We start from the raw sequence: 19,885 nt of genomic DNA, 5'->3' as shown, positions 1-19,885 counted from the left end.
CAGTCCCAGGAGGAACACCTCACCCAGGGAACGAACCCGAGTCTGGGATGGGATACAATGCTGACTGTCGAGCTGGGGCGGAGGGAAGAGGATGAAAACAAGGAAAACGGGAGAGAAGAGGACCCGAAGGCTAATGAAACCCCCACAGATGGAAGTGCGGGGACCCTCGTCTCACATATGCTGGCAGGTTTTCAAAATGGATGAAATCTTTCTTCCTAATCCATACGGTGGAGCACAACGAAGGTATAAACAGGAAGAACCATCACGGGGTTTAGACAGAGTGAGGTGAAGGTGAAGGTGAAGTCGCTCAGTCGTGTCCGACTCTTTGCGACCCCGTGCACTGTAGCCTACCAGGCTCCTCCGTCCATGGGATTCTCCAGGCAAGAATACTGGAGTGGGTTACCATTTGCTTATCCCTGAGGTGGGTACGGCTTCAATCCAGATCTGACTACTAAAAGACCCCCAGGCAAGAAGTCATTCTTGACCTCTAAGACTCAGTCTCCTTACCAATGAAATAGGATAGTATGTCCCTCCCTAAAATAGTTGTAGTGATGGTGAGAAATAATCTATACACTTAGTAATGGGCATCTGCGCCTCGGCACACAGCAGGCATAATGTGATACACACACCTAGTGGGGTTAGCACTTCGTCACCCTTTCCTTGTGACCTGACAAATGTCCAGTGAGGACACGACACTTTGCAGTGGGCCAGTCCTATTTTATGACCCATTAATAGATCTCTTACTTTTGTGCCCTGAGCCACCACCTTTCTAAAAGCAAGCAACATGTAATGTGCACTTTCAAAGTGCTTACCGAGTCACTCGGGCTTAAATTTTACATATGCAAACAAATTATAGTTGGGGAGAGAGAGGAAGCAGAGGAAAGTCTCTCAGTCGTGACTGACTCTTTGTGATCCCATGGACTGTAGCCTACCAGGCTTTTCAGTCCATGGGATTTTCCAGGCAAGAGTACTGGAGTAGGTTGCCATTTCCTCTCCAGGGGATGTTCCCAGCCCAGGGATCGAACCCGGGTCTCCTGCATTGGAGGCAGACACTTTACCCACTGAGCCACCAGGGAAGAAGGGTAGGAAAACTCAGCAGCAGCCCGCTCACTGGGCTTTGCTGAACCACGTTAACCGTAATCCCCATGCACCTATTTCTACTTAAATAAGCGTGCATTTATCCTGGACTGAAGATTACACAAGTGAGAGCAAGTCAAAGTGTTAGTCACTCAGTCAGGCCCCACTCTTTGCAAGAATACTGGAGTGGGTTGCCATTTCCCCCTCCAGGGGATCTTCCTGACCCAGGGATAGAACTCGGGTGTCCCACACTGTGGGCAGATTTTTTACCATCTGAGCCTCTAGGGAAGCCTGAAGAGTATACAAAGTGACGTTAAATAAAGGTTATTATCTTATTTAGTCTAACACTATTGTTCTCTTGAGCTGCGTTTAAAAGCAAAAGAAACCTGCATGATTGAACATATTTAGAATTTACAAGAAACTATGCCTACAATCATCTCAGGCCTCAAGTTCAGGAACATAATTCAGGATTTTGTTAAACTGAGGTTTAAAAAGATTCAAAAGAAACAAAATCTTTCAGGGGGCTGGGGTATGGAGAAAGTCAACGATATTTAAGATTATGCCCTAGGGAAAATGCTCAGGGGTTCAAATTCACCTCTTTAAAGGAGTAAAAATAAACTGTGTCACGTGGAGAACCTTCCTGTAAATATTCTAACTGTGAGGCAACCTCTACAGGGCAGACAACTTCACAGCTTGAGTGGCTGAGAGCAACTGCACTTCTAGAAAAAGCCCCTCACAGCTAAGGAACTAAAACAGAGTGAGTCGTATACTTCCAAGTAGAAGATTCTAGGGGATTAGATGGCGAATGGGTCAGCTACGGCTGGGAACAAGGTCAATCTTACAATATTTGGAGACCCTAAACACAACAGCATGATAATATTCTTTAACTTCTGTATGAGAGAAAAACAGGAAAAAAAAAAAAAAAACACAACCTCTTGTCATATTTGTTTCCAACACTTTCTTTGGAGCAAAGTCAGAGGGTTGAGAATCAGCAAGAAACTTCTCTTTAGGAAGAGGATTTGAACCATCTTGTTCTTAAATTTCCTCCTACTGCCATATATCCACAGCTAAACTGTTTCTAAAAAGACCAGTAAATGAGAACTCAGTAATTTTTAAAGCAAGTCAGGGAAAATTGAAAAGGTTAACAGGTTTTGTTGGGTAAAGCAGACTCAAGAGCCCAAAATGCAAATTACCAGCTGCAACAAAAGGCATAGGGTACGTGAGTTACTCACCAGTCATTTGGATTCTTCCCTTAAGGAAAGCCAGTAGGCTTCAGGGATGGAAGACAATAGGGCACAGACATTAGGAACAAACCTTGCGTCACAGTGAATTAGTGGCTCAACTCGGGTAAGAAGTCAGGACTCCTAACAACCACAAAACATGTACTGTGTCATTAACCACCAAGGTCTTAAGGGCCTTTTACCCTTATCTAATGTCACCAATACCTCGTGAGTGCTTAAGGAAAGCCTCAACTGCTGACAGTATTTCCAAAGATTATGATTCTCAACCTAGGCTACCCAGCAGAGGAACCAAAGGCTCTTTTAGAGATCTGATGCTCAGACCACACCTCAGCCTAATTAAATTGGCATCGCTAGGGGGTAGGACCCAGACATCAGTATATTTTGAAAGCTCCCCAGGTAATTTCAACATGCAGCCAAAATCAAGAGACTTGGGATTAGTCCTTAATAACATGTATTTATAGTTTTATCATATTAAGAAGCCATATCACATGTACATATATGCACAGCACATATGCCTTCACAGATGAATTAATCAACTATAAAGCCACCTGTGGAAACTTACTACTAAAATGAAATGTAGGTAATTACACCTTCATTTTCAGCTCTGAGATAGATAAAAGGCCTAGAAACACAAATCACATAACACTCTTCTCACTTATGCCACTAATGCTCATGAAGGACAGATCGCCAACATTCTGCATCAGAGTGGGATGGTGACTCTGGAAGAGGGACATTTTGGATGTAGTTATTCAAGCAAACCGGAAGATGGAGAATCCCCGCTTACCTGGGCTCTGCGTGGGAGCCAGAAGAGATGCTGCGTCAGGGCACGGCTCAATGGTACACCAGTTTTCTCGGTTTATCTGGAGGGAAAGAAAGCGAGACTGAGTAAAAGTCAGGCATTAAAAAGGGAAACAGAAAAAGACATGCAAAGAGGAAGATATGGTGCGGCCAAGGGTAAGATAAAGAAAAAAGAAGTTAACAGGCAAAATGGACCAAATGTTGAAATATGTATCTCACATCCTGGTTTGCAAGTCAGAAAAAAATGCAAAAATAATTCCTGTTTATTCAAGGATTACTATATGTTGGGTATCAGGTTAAGAATTCTACAAACATTATTTCATTTCATCCTAAGAATTCTACATATATCATTTCATTTAATCCCCACACTAGCTCGAAGAAGTGTATTATTTCTCTTGCCAAAGAATAACTAGGTTTGGAGGACCTACATTTGTCAACTTCTGATCTTTGGTGAGAAGATGCTAAAGTATATGGGTGAGAAGGAACAGCAGGTTTCCCAAACATGCTAAGCGAGATAAGGTAGAAAGCTTTGGGGCATTCTGTCCAATTACAACTGTCTGACAAAGAGCAAATGCAAGAAATTAAACAGCTTGCAAATGAACTACGCAAAACCTAGAGCCACAGGAAACAAACACCAAATCACTGACTCGTTTCAGCTCTTTTCCCAGTAGAGACGAATGGAGGCTAGGACCAGGGGCCATCATCACTGTTTCAACTCCTAGTGTGTTACAGAGTGATGCCAAAAATTTGAAAGTGATCCTTGAATGGAAAAAAATATTCAGCAGGTTCCCTGGGATTATGCGAAGTATCCCCTTTCAAAATGCAATTTGAGTGTGTATGAGGAAGAAACCTCAAATTTGGTAACCTTAACAAACCCAATCCCCATCTTTCAAAGAATGGAAACAGCAAATTTTCCTTAAAAAACAAAACAGAACCTTTCATTTAGAGAAGGATTTTCTGACTTTGAATTGTGCCTCACTTGAAATGAGCCAAATTTCACTTCCAGTGAAGTAAGTTTCTCTGTCAACAGGAAAAGCAAGGATCCATAATTACTGTACTTTTGCTCCATGAACACAGCAACAAATTCTAAATAGATAACACAAATTTTAAAAGCAGACCCTTTAACAACAGTGAAGAACGCAGAGCAGCTCTGAATTATGAGGACATTGCTCTCTCCCAATCCATGACCTTCAACACCTCTCCGGTCAACATTTTAGGGAACTTTGTTAAAACTCTTGATCTGAGAATGTTTTCATCACCTTTTCAGACATTACTCTATGGTCAATGAGTAAACAGAATTTTCTTCATTGTCAATACTTGAGGGACGAACTGACTTCACTTTTCATGTCATTTTAGGCATTTGTGTGTTACAGAAAATGAATTACATATTTTGCAAAATAACACAAACATATAAATCATACAAAAAATAATGTATCACTTAACAAAAAAGTTAGCAGAGTATTATTTAATATACAATAAATATTGAAAGAAAGAAAGTCAAAATTGAATCAAATCCCTTTAATGGAACACACTGATTTCTGAATAATAATGACGAGAACATACTAGTGACGGGAGACAGCTCCTCAAGGCTCTCCCTGTGAGTGTCTAGTGAGCAAAGGACACTGCCTGCGCTGTCATTCTAGGCTGTCTTGTTAAGGAGGTCTCCATATCACACAGCCTCGGGAGACAGAGAGACTGTTTCTTTCTGTGTGATGACAGATGTGTGAAGTCAGAAGAAAAGTGAGGGAGGCTTACAGCACACAGTAAAAATTCAGGGGTCCCACGGCTGGGGTTCCTCAGCTGTAACACAGCATCTCCCCGGGCCCCTTGTGTTGCCCCCGTGGGAGCAGGGTGGCAAGCAGCACCAACAAGAAGCTGATGCTCAGGGTGCTTTCTGACTTCAGACAGCAGCCATGAAACTGTCAGGCTGACCTGGTAGCTTGCAAGTAGGGTGAAATCTCAGACCCCATCACAGTTTGGACAATTCAGTTCAGTTCAGTTGACAACTAGTATATATTAAATAGTACTGATATACTTAAAGGCAGCAGTGGCCAAAAATCTCCTGATGACATCTATGTGGCGAAAAGCTTTAATGATTCAATGTTTCATAGAGTGGTTGTGCCTGAGTGATCATAAAGAGACAACTAATATCCACTCTAACTTTTGTATAGGTTCCTGAATCTTCTTTAATGACTACTAACTGGCTATATCCCAATACAAAATGTCTTTGGTGTTAAAAAAAAAATTAAAACTTAAAGAAAGAAACCAACACTGGAACATTATTGTTAATTAACTCCAGACTTTGGATTTCATTCCTTCTTCCATTAATGTTCTTTACTGTTCCAGGATCCAGTCCAGGATCAGCTAGTTCAGTTCAGTCGCTCAGTTGTGTCCTACTGTCTGCGACCCCATGAACTGCAGCACGCCAGGCCTCCCTGTCCATCAGCAACTCTTGGAAAAAACCCATGTCCATTGAGTCGGTGATGCCATCCAACCATCTCATCCTCTGTCGTCCCCTTCTCCTTCCGCTTCAATCTTTCCCAGCATCAGGGTCTTTTTCAATGAGTCAGCTCTTCGCATGAGGTGGCCAAAGAACTGGAGTTCCAGCTTCAGCATCAGTCCTTCCAGTGAATATTCAGGGCTGATCTCCCTCAGAATGGACTGGTTGGATCTCCTTGCAGTCCAAGGGACTCTCAAGAGTCTTCTCCAACACCACAGTTCAAAAGCATCAATTCTTCGGCGCTCAGCCTTCTTCACAGTCCAACTCTCACATCCATACATGACTACTGGAAAAACCATAGCCTTGACTAGATGGACCTTAGTCGGCAAAGTAATGTCTCTGCTTTTTTAATATGCTGTCTAAGTTGGTCATAGCTTTTCTTCCAAGGAGCAAGCGTCTTAATTTCAGGGCTGCAGTCACCATCTGCAGTAATTTTGGAGCCCCCGAAAATAAAGTGTCTCACTGTTTCAATTGTTTCCCCATCTATTTGCCATGAAGGGATGGGACCAGATGCCATGATCTTCGTTTTTTGAATATTAAGTTTTAAACCAACTTTTCACTCTCTTTCATTAAGAGGCTCTTCAGTTCTTCACTTTCTGCCATAAGGGTGGTGTCATCTGCATATCTGAGGTTATTGATACTTCTCCTGGCAATCTTGATTCCAGTTTGTGCTTCATCCAGCCCAGCATTTTGCATGATGTACTCTGCATTAAGTTAAATAAGCAGGGTGACAATATACAGCCTTGATGTACCCTATTTGGAACCAGTCTGTTGATCCATGTCCAGTTCTAACTGCTGCTTCCTGACCTGCATACAGATTTCTCAGGAGGCAGGTCAGGTGGTCTGGTATTCCCATCTCTTAAAGAATTTTCCACAGTTTGTTGTGATCCACACAGTCAAAGGCTTTGGCATGGTCAATAAAGCAGAAATAGATGTTTTTCTGGAACTCTCTTGCTTTTTTGATGACCCAATGGATGCTGGCAATCTAGCATACCACATTACTTTGTGTGTGTGTGTGTGTGTGTGTGTGTGTGTGTGTGCAATTTTGCATTTTAAGACCTTTATTGAAATATATGACAAAGGTATGTATAGTCAAAGCTATGGTTTTTCCAGTAGTTATTTACAGATGTGAGAGTTGGGCCATAAAGAAGGCTAAGCATGAAAGACTTGATGCTTTCCAGTTGTGGTGCTGAAGAAGACTCGAAAGTCCCTCGGACTGCTAAGAGATCAAACCAGTCAATGCTAAAAGAAATAAACTCTGAATATTCATCAGAAGGACAGGTGCTGAAGCTCCAGTACTTTGGCCACCTGATGCAAAGTGCCAACTCACTGGAAAAGACCCTGATGCTGGGAAAGACTGAAGGCAGGAGAAGGCGGTGTCAGAGGATGAGATCGTTGGATAGCATCACTGATTAAATGGACAAGAGTTTTAGCAAACTCTTAAACTCTCTATCTTCACTCTTCCTGATAGTGAAGGACAGGAAGTCTGATGTGCTGTTTCCACGGGGTTGCAGAGAGTCAGACATGATTCAGTGACTGAACAACAACAAATTGAAACATAAGTCATATACTCTAAAACTCCTCTACTTAACTGTCTATTAAATAGTCTATTCAGTGGTCTATTGTCTTAGCACAGTTGTGAAACCATGGCTACTATCTAATTTTAGAACATTTTCATAGCACAAAAAAGAAATCTTGCATCCATCAGCAGTCACACCCTACCCCAAACCCCTCCCCTCCCAGTTCCAGGCAACCATTAATCTACGTTCTGTCTCTATGTATTTGCCTACTCTGGACATTCTGTATAAACGGAATCATACATTTTGATGTCTTTGGTTACTGGCTTCTTGCACTTAGCTTTCAAGGCTCATCTGTGTTTTAGCATTTTATCAGTACTGTACCCACTGCCTAATAATCCATAACACTGTATGGATATGCCCACACTTTGTGTATTTATTCTTCAGCTGACAGACATGTGGCTGCTTTCACTTTCTGGCTGTTATGAATAACCCTGTCATGAATATCCACATACGAGCATTGGACATGTTTCACTTCTGTTGAGTATACGCCGAAGGGTGGAACAGCTATGTCAAGTGACGATACCTTTACGTTGAATGAAGTCTGAGGGCTTGCCAGACTTTTCCAGAGTGGCTGTGCCATTCGACATTCCTACCACCAGTGTCCGAGTGTTCTAATTTCTCCACACCCGTGCCAACACCTGCTGCTCTTACCTGTTTCGATGTATCCAACTTGGCAGGTGTGAATGGTATCTCATGTGAGTATATGAGATACACTTTCAACTCTTCATTTTTTTAAATATATACATTTTATCAAAGTACAGTGGACTTTCAATGCTTCAGGTGCCCAGCAAGGTGATTCAGTTATACACATACACATGTATTGTTTTTGAAATTATTTCCCATTATAGGTTATTACAAGACACTGACTGTAGTTCCCTGTGCCATACAGTAAACCTCTGTTGCTGGTTGCATTTTTGTTTTAAATTAGAAATCTAGCATTCTATTCATACTAAGTAGAATCAAAATGTCATAAATTTTTTAAGTAGGCAAAAATTCACAAGTTTTCTAAAAATATATATATTATAAATATTATGTATATATGTATACAAAAGCTTTTCTACTAAGCTTGATAGAGGCTTGAGAAAAAAAATTAAAAAAAAAAAGATGGAGAAACTGGAAAACAAACTAACTGAAATCAGAGCACTGAATATGAAACAGAAAAAGTGAGACAAACTAAATACAAGTAAATAAAAGATGATCATGTAGTTCAGCTGGCTTTAAACATGACTGCTCACTGGAAACATACTTCCAACTTTTCTTTTAAAATGGAAACTGTTTTTTAATCTATTGATTACTTCCTAGGAAAAGGAAGACTCTATGAAGACATAATGCTGAACACCCTCAGATTTGTTTCTTTCATTAAATAAAAGAAGTACTAAATATCCTCAATGTATCAAAACAACTGTGTCAAGCCTTAAAAGCAGTAGCAGTAAAAGAACTGAGTCCTCTAAGAACTCAGTGGGTGTGAGAGAGACCTGGAAAAATTAAGTAAATACCTCTGCCACAGCATTCTGCACACATTCGGCACGGAGATGAGTGTGGACAAGGCATCCTATGATCGGTAGAAATGGGAATCAGACTGGATGAGACACTCTAATGCCAAACGATATCTGAAATTCCTTATACATTTCTGCCCAGGTCACAAACGTAACACACAGAAACACTGGGCCAGATAACAACTCTTCTCTTTCACTTTACACAAGGCATTATTGCACAATACATGTTGGGGAGGAGCCAGAGACTGCCGCACCCTGTATAAGCAGAAGAATTGAGAGATTAGAGTTTCAGGGAAGTTAAAAGCAGAGGGCGGAAGACAGAAGGTAGGACCACAGTGCCAACTGCTGCTGAGAAGTTGGAACTGATACATTTTTAAAAAGAAGTCACTGAACTGGGCAACCGTGAGGTTTATGGCAACTTTGGAAAGAAGAGTTTGAAACAAGACAGGTGATACCAGAATTAAAACTGTAAAACATCCCATTATATTTCTAAATTGATGGTACTTTCAAGTTTGCAGACTACTGTCGCCTGGATGGGACCCTTTGCCTGTCCCATTGGGAGGCACGTCGCCATTTTTGAGATGAGGCCACATGCTGAGTGAGGCTAGATTTGGGAATGGTAGATTTGTGTGCGAACTATATTGTACTGGTAACTGCATCTGCTCAAAAGACTGTAAGCTCCTTGAGAAGTGAATCCTATCTTTAAAAATTCCACAGATCTCCCCATGAGTGCACAGCAGATGCTTAGTGACTGATCTTCGAGTTTATCATCCTCAATGATTTTTATATAGAACTAAAGGGAGAACCTTTGAGATGATCACCCTGCCTCCCTTTATCAGATCCATTAGAAAGGGGGGCGGGCACAGCAGGTGAAGGGACCTGAAGGAGGCACAGAGCATTCAGAGGTGGAGTGAGGACTCACTTTCCCTCGCTCCCAGTCCGGTGCTCCTTCCCCACCCTTGCAAGTATCTCTTCTGGTTCTTCACTTTGTCTCAGAATTCAACAACTGTTTAAACAATTTTTAACAGCAATATGAAACTGAAAAAATCGGGCAAAGGAGCATTTAACATCTCTGGAGATTACTGGCTGGAAAAGAGAGTCACTGCTTAAATTAGACAAAAATATTTAGAAAGGAAAGTATTATAATGAGAAAAATAAAATATGAACCTGGGGGTGCCAATTTTCGGAACATCAAAATGCTGTAATTGAAAGAAATGTTTTGCTTGTTTGGCTTGGCTTCGTCTGCTTTCAGGAGCCTGCGTTTTCAGTCACTAACAGTTAATTACCAACGATTTGCTGAGCAGGCTCACCGCCTCCAAGCACTCAAGGAAACCTCAGGAAATCTGACAGCTCTGCAGCTCCCGCTAGTTCCTTCCGTGGAATCAGGACTCATTCACAAACACTTCCAACTAAAACCTACGCTGAAAATCAATATGATTTCAGGTAAATCAGAGACTTCCTCACCAGGAAAGGGTGAGTAAATCTAGCCCAAGAAGCCTTCTTCCTATTGCTGCCTTGTTGATTAAACCACACAGCTGGCCAGCCAGCTTTCGGGGAGGACCATGCCCACTTTAGGCAAGAAACAGCGTCAAGGTGCAGCAGGAGAAAGACGAATCGTGACCCTGGTGACAATCTGCACAACAGGTCCCACAGTTTAAAAGTACGAGGAAGCCTCCTCCATTTAAAATGCTAAGGATGGACTTCCTTGGTGGCTCAGTGATTAAGAATCCACCAGCCAATGGCAGGAGACACGGGTCTGATCCCTGATCTGGGAAGACCCCACATGCCGTAGAGCAATTGAGCCCATTTGCCAGAACTACCGAGCCTGTGCTCAAGAGCCTGGGAGCTGCCACCACTGAGCCCACGTGCTGCAAGGACCAAAGTCCACAGGCCCTAGAGCCGTGCTCTGCAATGAGAGAACCCACCGCAGTGAGAAACCCGCAACTAGAGAGCAGCCCCAACCCCCCGCCCCCGGCACCAACGAAGACCCAGCACAGCCAAAACTAAACTAACTGTAAAGCGTCAAGGGTTATACCCGCCTCCACATCGCAGGACAATGCATATACCACATGGGCCCACGGATCATCCGGCCTCACAAAACAGCTCCACAGCCATGGACTACAGACTGGACAGTCCTTCCTGTCATGGAAAAAAGAGGCTGGGCAAGGCCGCCGGGACACTTCAGGGCTGGAGTTCGTGGCCTTTGGTGGCACAGACTCCTTCAAGGATCTGACGGAAGCCAGGGACCGCTCTTTCCCAGAAACACACATGTGTGTGTCCAGTCAGCGGTTCTGGAGGTGGCTTCACAACTCAGAGTAGAGACTTGTCCTTACAAGTTTTTGAGGAGCACGAAAAGCCCAAGGTGGCCAGAGTATGACTGAGGAAAGAATGGGAGACATGGCAACCATGAGTCTCCACCAAGGTGAGCCCCTCACCCCAGTTACATAAGCAAGGGAGTAAAAAAATCCGTATTATCCTAGGAAAACTGTAGCAAGTTTTCTCTTCTATAAGACAAGAAGGAAGGAAAGCATGGAACAACCAGGACACAGCCCAGTAAGAGGAGTCTAGGCAGCTCCAGTCTGGAGGGTGCGTCCCTGGGCTGGGGAGTGTGGCCCTAGTGGGACACCGAGGAAGCAGCAGGCCAGTGAGCTGGCACAAAAGGCAGAATCCACAGAAATGAGAGAGGGATAAAGACTCCACACTTAGAAACAGACAGGAGATCCAGAGCAGACGGTGGTGGTGCCTTCTCTTTGAGTCTGAAGTGCCAAGATGTCTTTCAGATGCTTAAAAGTTATCGATATTGAGAGAAAGACTGGAGCTAGTTTCATCTGCTCTTGAGTAAAAGGTGGTGAGAAGAGTGTGAAATGGAGAGGGAGCTGCCTGGACATGCCAAGAGGGAAGACCCGCTGCTGGTGGTGCTGGTGCGGGTGACACACAGCGGCAGGCAAAGAAGCCGGGCAGGCTGGCTGCGCGCAGGCAGGACCAGCACAGCAGCGAGTGCGCAGTCACGAAGCGAAATAAAGCAAAACCACAGGCAGATACTGCACCACACCTGTCAGGATGGCTCTCATTTAAACCACACACACACACACTCAAGAAAAAAAACAACCCTCCAGAAGATAACCAGTGTTGCTGAGAATGCAGAGAATTGAGACCTGTGTGCAAGAAAGCACAGGGGTTCCTTCAAAACTTAACCAGAATCAGCATACGATCCAGCAATTCCCCTTCTGGGCACACCCCAAAGAACTGAAAGCAGGTACTCATACTTATAAATCAACATTCACAGCACCACCATTCACAATAGATAAAAGGGGAAAACAACCCAACTGGCCATCAGCAGATGAATGGATTAACAAAAGGTAGTATACACATGCAATGCAGCAGTACTCGGCCTTAAAACAAGGAGAGGATTCTGATGCCTGCTTTCACATGGATAAACCCCAAAAACATCATACTCTGAAACAGGCCAGTCATGAAAGGACAAATACTGTGCAATGCCACTTATACAAGATACCTAGGGTAGTCAAATTCTAGCACCAAAAAAATAAAACGGTCATTGCCAGGGACTGGGGGCAGGGGAAACAAGAGAGTTACTGTTTATCAAGTACAGAGCTTCGGTTTGCAAAGATGAAAAAGTTCTGGATGGTGGTGATACGACAGCTACATGGCAACGTGAACGCACTCAATGCCACTGAACTGGACACTCAAGTGTGGTCGACGCTACGTATTTCCTTACAATGACAGCAACAACAGAGTGAGTGTGCGGCAGCTCCAGAGAAGCGAGCGTGTTTAGAGAAGAGCGGTCAGGCGGCCCACAGCTGGAGGCGGCGCTGGTAATCTGGGCCAGATGATACCAGTCGCGGTCAGTGCCATTAACCAAAGGACAGAGCGCGCAGACATGGGTGTGGAAAGAATGTCGAAACTGGCATCAGCGTTTGCGACCACATCCTGTAGGCAGTGACAGCAGCACCAAGTAGATCATGTTCACGCGTGACAAGTACTGCACGGAGTGCATACAAGTAAGCCGTTCAAGAGGCAGAAGCTGAATTACAAAACCTCTCTCTCCCCTCCCGCCTGGCTTCAGAAACACTCGTGTGGCCGATAAAGTGGCCCTCGTCTCGGGTCTATTTTTCAACAACTCCACTGTTTCTCACTCATACAATGAGGTAACTTAAAGGCCACACACCCAATGTGGCTCCACTCAAACATTTTCAGAGTGCTTGCTATAGACCACAGGAAATGCCAGGCCCTGATTATACACACATCTCTTCTCATGGTAGTCTCTTCTCCAAAAGGTGACCTCTAAGACCCAGGTTTCTACATTACTGGATGATGGACTGCTCTCTGTACCACTGACACTCTTCTTAGCCATCTTGAGACTAGGCTTAGCCGGAAATTCTGATTGCCAGCCGAACTAGGAGATGGACTAGAAAGAAACAACAGTGTTGAGACTGCTAATAATTTGAGCTTAAGAGGAAAACAAAGGTAATAATTAACAATAATAAGGCCCTTTATCCAGGTTTTGCTCTATGGAATCTCTGAACTATTAGCAAAATACAAAACTGGCAACTGACTAAATGGGTAGGAGGAGTAGATCAAAACGATTCTGAAATTCTGTTTAGCAAGCAGCTGGAAATGAGGAAAACAGAGACTGCACCGTTAAATATCCACACCTCTTGGAGGAATAAGCCACCCAAACCACTTTCTGGCTCTGACTCCATTTGCGACTCTTTAGCTAAAAGACAGACTTAATCCTCTGTCCATGCTGTATCTCCAGGACAGTCAGACTGTGGACAATGCAGGTACCGAGCATCCAAAGTTCTGACGAGTGCACATGGAACATGGGATGGGAGAAGTTAACTCAAAAAAAATGTTGACCATGCTGGTAATTTTTCACGTCTATCATGAAGCCTCGGGTCCCTTGGAATGATCTAAACCACGCCTAAACTGTGTTCCCGTCAGTCAGAAAATAGAGCGTACATACTTCCAGTGGAGAGGGAACTGCCTTGTTTTTGGCAGTGCTTCTGCTACTGTTTATATTTGAACATCCTAATAACACAGCTCATGGTTACACCCAGCCTTCCCAGCCACTGCCTGTATTTACTTCCTCTGCAAATGTCTCAGGAGATGTAGCTGGAGTTACAAGGCTGAACAAAAGGAAGCAGAAACCCCACCATCTGGACAGGGGAGCCAACACTTGAGACAGAAGTCTTTTCAGGGAATCAGACTGTAACTGAGCAGACAGGCCTTCGGCCGTCTTTTGCCTCCTAATGTCTTTAGTTTGAAGCGGCATGGAAGTGTCTTTGAGCAAGTAAACTTGTTAAAGGATGTGTATTTCCTGGAAGATGACACTGGGCCTACAGACAAACTGCTCCTGCGCTACTGAGGCCAGGTGGCCTGCCTGAACATCACGGGTGGGAGGGGGTCGTCGTCCTCCATACAAATTGTCAACTCAGCGTCCACAAAACATGGCTGCAAATGTTTTCACCATTCATCTGCTACTCTGACTTACTAGTTACAAAGTATGCTGCCAGTAAATCACCAGTAACAAGAAGAATCGCATTGTTACTAGTAGGCAATATTTTTGCAAGTACCCAAAGTAATAAAGCTAGTGAAATGGAAATGGCCCCTGGATTAAAGTCAGTAGCTGATCTAGGACTCTGACTTCTTTGTCTTCGGCATGCTAGTTTTGCAGCAAGTCCCTGACACTTGGTGTGATGTCCTCCTGTGTTAAGAACAGCCTCTTAATGTGATCATGAGTTAGCCACTGAACTGTGTTAAGACAAAGGCTCCTCTCACCAACCTGTGTAGGCTTTAGAGGGACTTCCCTGGTGGTCCACTGGTTAAGAGTCCATCTTCCAATGGAAGGGACTCGGGTTCGATCCCTCGTCAGGGAACTAAGATTCCCACATCCCGAGGGGCTACTAAGGCACCACAACTACTGAGCCAAGCTGCAGCAAACCACAGAGCCCACGTGCCATAGCTGGAAAATCCCGCACGAGCAAATGAAGAGCGCTCGTCCTGCAATGAAGGCCCCGTGTGACCCCCAAACAAAACACACAAAACTAGGCTTCTGAAAGATGCTGGGGAAAATGGGCCTGTTGATACCAAAGGGTGTCTGCCAATGATTCAAATTCTTCCTTATCCCATTCTGTGCACATGATTCATAGTTACTAACCATTTACCTACCATAAGAAGCCAGAAGTCACACAGGCACGGGGGGATACTGTGAGGAGTGACACGTATGTATGTGTGTACTGGGACGGCGGAGCCAAGAACACTATTCACCTACTTTATTATCAGAAAAAATAATTCAAGGAGGTAAGACTTCAGCATCTATTGGGTTTGATGATGGGAAGCAACGGCTGATGTGAGGATAAAGACTGGTGTACCCAGCCTTGGGAAAAATCCCAAGGGAAGGCTCTGATGCAGAAGAGCTTCCATGAACGTCACTGAACAGAACTGCCAGAGGGAACGGGTCAGAATGCAGAGTAAGTCTCAGAAAGGAGGGGCACATAACAGAGGACAGGATTTTCAAGTTAATTCACAGGGAATTGTCTGGATGCCAGTGGGAAGGAATGGAGCTGTAAACATTATGATACCAGAAGGACAGGGTCACGGTCCAAACTTTGTGGTGACCATCACAACTCATCTCTCTGTTCTTTACCCCAACCATCCCAGCGCATTAAGCACAGTTCACATACCATTACGCGTTATGAACCCATACTTACAAATCTTAACAAATTAACTCATTCAACTAACAAAACTTATTGAGCATTTAACATGAATTAGGGACACTGTTTTGAGTGCTTAGACATAGTGAATAGATTAAAAAAATTACAAACTCCTCGGTATATTAAAAAAAATCTTCCACCAAAAAGGGGAGTGAGAACATAGCACACGGTCACTTGGGAACTCAAGCAGCTCACACACCCAACATAACACACCTTTAAAAACATTGATTTAAAAAAGCAAATTCAAAATGGCAGCTAAGTGAGGAGGCCACTGCTGAATGAATTAAAAAAAAAGAAAAGTTGTGGGGGAAAGGCTGTTAACAATGACGGATTCATATCTGAATTCAAAGTGCTGTAAAAGGAATCCCACATTGGGAAAGAAGTGAATGAGATCAGCTTTTCACACTGAAAAAGTCTCAGCAGTTAAAACTTTAAAAGATACATACAGATACAGATACACACATTCATGAAATAAAAGTGTTGGCCAACTCAAAGAAGACGTCTAGGGGACTAAGAAAGAACATGAGCTTTGAAAAGAATCACGTCTGGGGCTACATCCTATTACCTAGGATGAGCTGTGAGAAAATTACTGATTATCTGAAAATGTTTTTCCCCATAAGATGAAACAGATACTAGGGATGTAAACGTTAAGTGCCTGCCCACTGGAGGCCACAAAGCCATTCCATCACGCTGGGCCTACCATAATGACAGCCTGCGTGACTCCCACGTGCCAGAAGGATCTTTTGAAAACATAAGCTGAGAAGTAACATACCCAAGCAAAGCTAACCCCTCCCGATGGAGGTCAAGGCCTGGCTCTTCCAGGCCCGGCCTGCTCAGCTTTCTCCCATCACCTCGGCCTCCCCCATCCTTCCCCGCCCCAGGGCCTCTGCCAATCCTTTCTAGAATGCCTTCGCTAGGTGCAGCGCTGGCATCTTCTAGTTCTCTGGACACCAGTTTTTTTAAATGTCAGAACCTCAGAATGATCTCCTACCTGAAATGTCTTCCCATCATGTGCACTTACAGTACACACTGGTTATTTCTATCAAGTCACTTACAGTAACGTGTACTTCTTGTTTCTATTGCCTGTCTTTAAGCAATACAGAAACTTTGAAGACCTATGTGCCCCTTGGACCGAGCACCATGCTTGACACTGAACAAATCATTAATACTGTTTTCATATAGGTCTCTCAGTGACGTGACCTTCTCTGTCTTCAAAGCAAAGAATCAGCACCAAAGCTGCCCAGCTCATCTCAAACTGGAAATAGCGTATTTTTAGGACTTTTTGTGCTTCCTATTTGTAATAAATGCCTGTTTTCTGAGAAGTGAAGTTTCTTCTACTGAAATTCTTTGGTTATGTAAAGGTGGTATGGTGCAAAAAAAAAAAAAAGAATACAAATACAGGCACATGCAAAAAAAAAAGAGCGAGAGAGGAAAAAATTATGTCCTTTATGAGCTGTGGCCTTGTGCGGGGTAAAAAAAAAAAAAAAATCACATCACTCAAGTCTTTCACGGTCCTCAGCCAAGCGCAGGAGACACCTCAAACTCTTCCTAAGAAAAGGAGTCTGGGGTGGGCGTGCAGGGACCACTGCTGCCTGACCAATCCTCTCAAAGGAAGTAACGTATATAAAAGCGTTCTGTTAAAACTGTAGAACAGCATCTGTGAAGGCAGTAAGCCTGTGCTGAGTTAGCTCCACTACTAAGGGCTGTCATGCCCCAGGAGAGTGGAGAGAATTATGTATTTCAGCACGGCTTTCAATGCACCACATTCCTGTGATACTAAGACTGAGACTTTCTATCCTCCCTCCCTTCCTTCCCTTTCCTCCCCAGACAGGGAACATCATGAAGCATGCAAAGAGCTCAGTCATGTCTGACTCTCTGTGACCCCATGGACTGTAGCCTGCCAGGCTCCTCTGTCCATGAGATTCTCCAGGCAAAAACACTGGAGTGGGTTGCCATTTCCTCCTCCAGAGGATCTTCCCAACACAGGGACTGAACACTTGTCTTTAACATCTCCTGCACTGGCAGGCAGGTTCTTTACCACTAGCGCCACCTGGGAAGCCCAATATCATAAAGAGTCGAGCACATAAAAATCCTAACAACTAGACTCTTCTAAACAAAGGAGGACAAAAACAGAAAAAAAAAAAAAAAAATCACTGTGATTTCATAGCGGAGTTCACGTTTCAGAGACACTAACATGAATAGTTAAGATCCTGGATCAAGTTCAAAATGCCAAGTTGCCCACTGCTCTGAGCCTCGGCCTGGCAAGTCAGAGCACCAGCTGATGGAGGTTATGGCGGACAGAGAGCAGTTCCCCACGATCGCAACCCCTCCACTGGGCCCCTCATCTGTGTCCCAAAGGGTGGTCTTAGTTCACTGGCATCCATGTCTAGCTTTCTGAGCCATGCTTGCCCTCAATGGATCAGTGGAAAAAAGGAGGGAGTCTCAAGTAATAAACTGAACTGATCAATCAATGCGAGAGCGCCCCTACCTCCCAGACCGGGACAACATGTCCATTCCTCCTGAGCCTGCGGTCCCCTGGCTCCACACCCTCATCAGCTCAGGTACTGAGGTTCTCTGGCAACTCGGAAGCACTTGGTTGGCTTCCAGTTTCCCCTGTCTTTGCCAGAAAATGGCTAAACTTCCAAAGAGTGCTCCCTGAATCATCCAACATTCTCAGACTCCCACCTTATGGCTGGAGGAGTTCTTACTAATTTTAGACTCAAGGATGCCTTCTGTGAGCGATTAGCCGCCCAGAGGCCCCACCCCCATCCTGCCAAGACAGCCAGCATCACTAACGGGAGAAAACAAACACAGCAATTAACAGTCAGAGGCGAGACCTGTAAAGCAGTGAAACCGAGCCAGAATGGCCACTGTGCCACTTCGATAAACAGATTGAGCGGAGATCTTTCCAAAGGAAATAAATGCTATCTTCCTCCCAAGAGTTGTGAGAGAAAAAAAAAAGAGCAGAAAGAGCAAGGGGAAAAAAAAAAAAAACTCAGGCAAAAGACAGACTAGGAGACAGAGGCAGAAGGGGAGAGACCGATCGATAGATAATGACGCCTCTACAGACGGGGCCCCGGGGTGGGGACGATGGGGACCGAGGGACACAGACCTCTCTGGAAAAGAGCAACTGATGGTGAAGTTCTCCACCTGTGATTTACAAGGGTAGGAGGTTCTCTTGAGCAGAAGAATCCACTTTAAAGCAAGTAAAATGACGCTGAAACCTAAGTGACTCGATGATTCTGAAGTCCCCACTGTTTCTGGTCAGATATTCTGCTAGGAACCTTAAATCACCAACCCAACTCCACAGTCGCCACTGTGCGCGCACACACACACACGCCTCTCAGCTCTTCTCCCAGTACAGGCTGGCCAGGGCCCCGGCTACCAGATTCAGAGGCAGGAGGCGGCTGCGGCGAGGCCCTTACCTTCAGCAGCACCACGTCCACGGTCCTGTCCACCTTGGAGATGTCACACAGGCTGTAGCGCCTCTTGTGCCGCTCATACATCTTGTCCAAACGCAGAACAGAGGGCACGAGACACAGGGGCGGGACCCACTGTAACCTGGGGGGGTCAGGGTGCTCCCCCAAGCCCCCAGGTCTGAACCTCTCGCGTGGAGCCGGAGCGGGTTTCTGCCGTCCAGACTCCTCTATGAAGAAAACCTCGAGGGGGTCAAACCACGCAGGAACCCAACTCCCTCACCGGCTGGAGAGCTTCCTGGCAGTGCCTGAGCCCCGGGGCGATGCACGCACAACTCACAGGGTCCACAGCAATCGCCCCTGGATGCTATACTTTAGTCAGATCTCGACGGAGAGAGAAGCACAGACCGTTTCCATCACGGGTGATAACTCCAGGAAAAAAATGAAGGCTTAACGGGCTACGCATGCCGGCCGACGCACGTGGCGGGGAACAGCCCAGAGCAGGCAAGAAAAAATCCAGTATGTACCTTGTCGGGAAAAAGACAAGCAGAGAAGAAGGGAAGACAGCTCTACTTCGCAGGGATGGCAGGACAAAATTTTCTCATGAAAACCTCTTCTTGCTTAAAAAAACAAAAGCAAGGAAAAGCAGTATTTCCTTCACAGGAAAAAAAAAAAAAAAGGCAAGCGAACTGAAATTCTGAGATTCTGTCCAGAGAAAGAGTCTCCAGTCAGGTTCTTGATCGCCAGGCAGTAGGGCTTGGTTCTGATTTCAGCTGAAAAGTCTAAATGACAGCGGAGTGAAAGCAGGAAGGAAAAAAAAAGCCCACTCCTCCTCCCGTGCTCCCTCCCTTCTGGAGCGCGGGCCCCTCTTCCCTCCCTCCCTCAGGAACGTCACAACTGGCCCTTTCGGCTCAGCACCAGCAGCCGAGGCTTGAAAACCTAAAGGCAGTGCTGGGAACATGATTCATCCCCAGACGAAGAGGAGAAAAACAAGGCTTCCTTTTCCAGCCGGCTTCCTCCTCCTCCTCCTCCTCCTCCTCCTC

The 19,885-nt window shown here is 44.8% G+C and overlaps 1 protein-coding gene and 1 non-coding gene across 2 annotated transcripts in view; both read right to left on the bottom strand.

Moving 5' to 3' along the window:
* Positions 1-18,932, bottom strand: part of LOC138094831 (A-kinase anchor protein 13-like) — a 109,528-nt gene extending 90,596 nt beyond the window's left edge. The window contains exons 1-2 of the mRNA XM_068990808.1: positions 18,852-18,932; positions 3,103-3,178 (exon numbers count right to left, since the gene is read on the bottom strand). Coding sequence (XP_068846909.1) covers positions 3,103-3,178; positions 18,852-18,932 — 157 coding nt within the window. The remainder of the gene's footprint in view (positions 1-3,102; positions 3,179-18,851) is intronic.
* On the bottom strand, positions 1,005-1,076 carry TRNAW-CCA (transfer RNA tryptophan (anticodon CCA)). The gene has a single exon. It is a non-coding gene; the product is annotated as a tRNA-Trp (tRNA).
* Positions 18,933-19,885: the final 953 nt, after the last annotated feature.

This window comes from Capricornis sumatraensis, chromosome 19 (genome assembly GCF_032405125.1).
Source record: "Capricornis sumatraensis isolate serow.1 chromosome 19, serow.2, whole genome shotgun sequence".
Classification (NCBI taxonomy): domain Eukaryota; kingdom Metazoa; phylum Chordata; class Mammalia; order Artiodactyla; family Bovidae; genus Capricornis; species Capricornis sumatraensis.
Note: the sequence above shows the minus strand (reverse complement) of the source record. Positions and strands in the feature narration are given on the sequence as shown.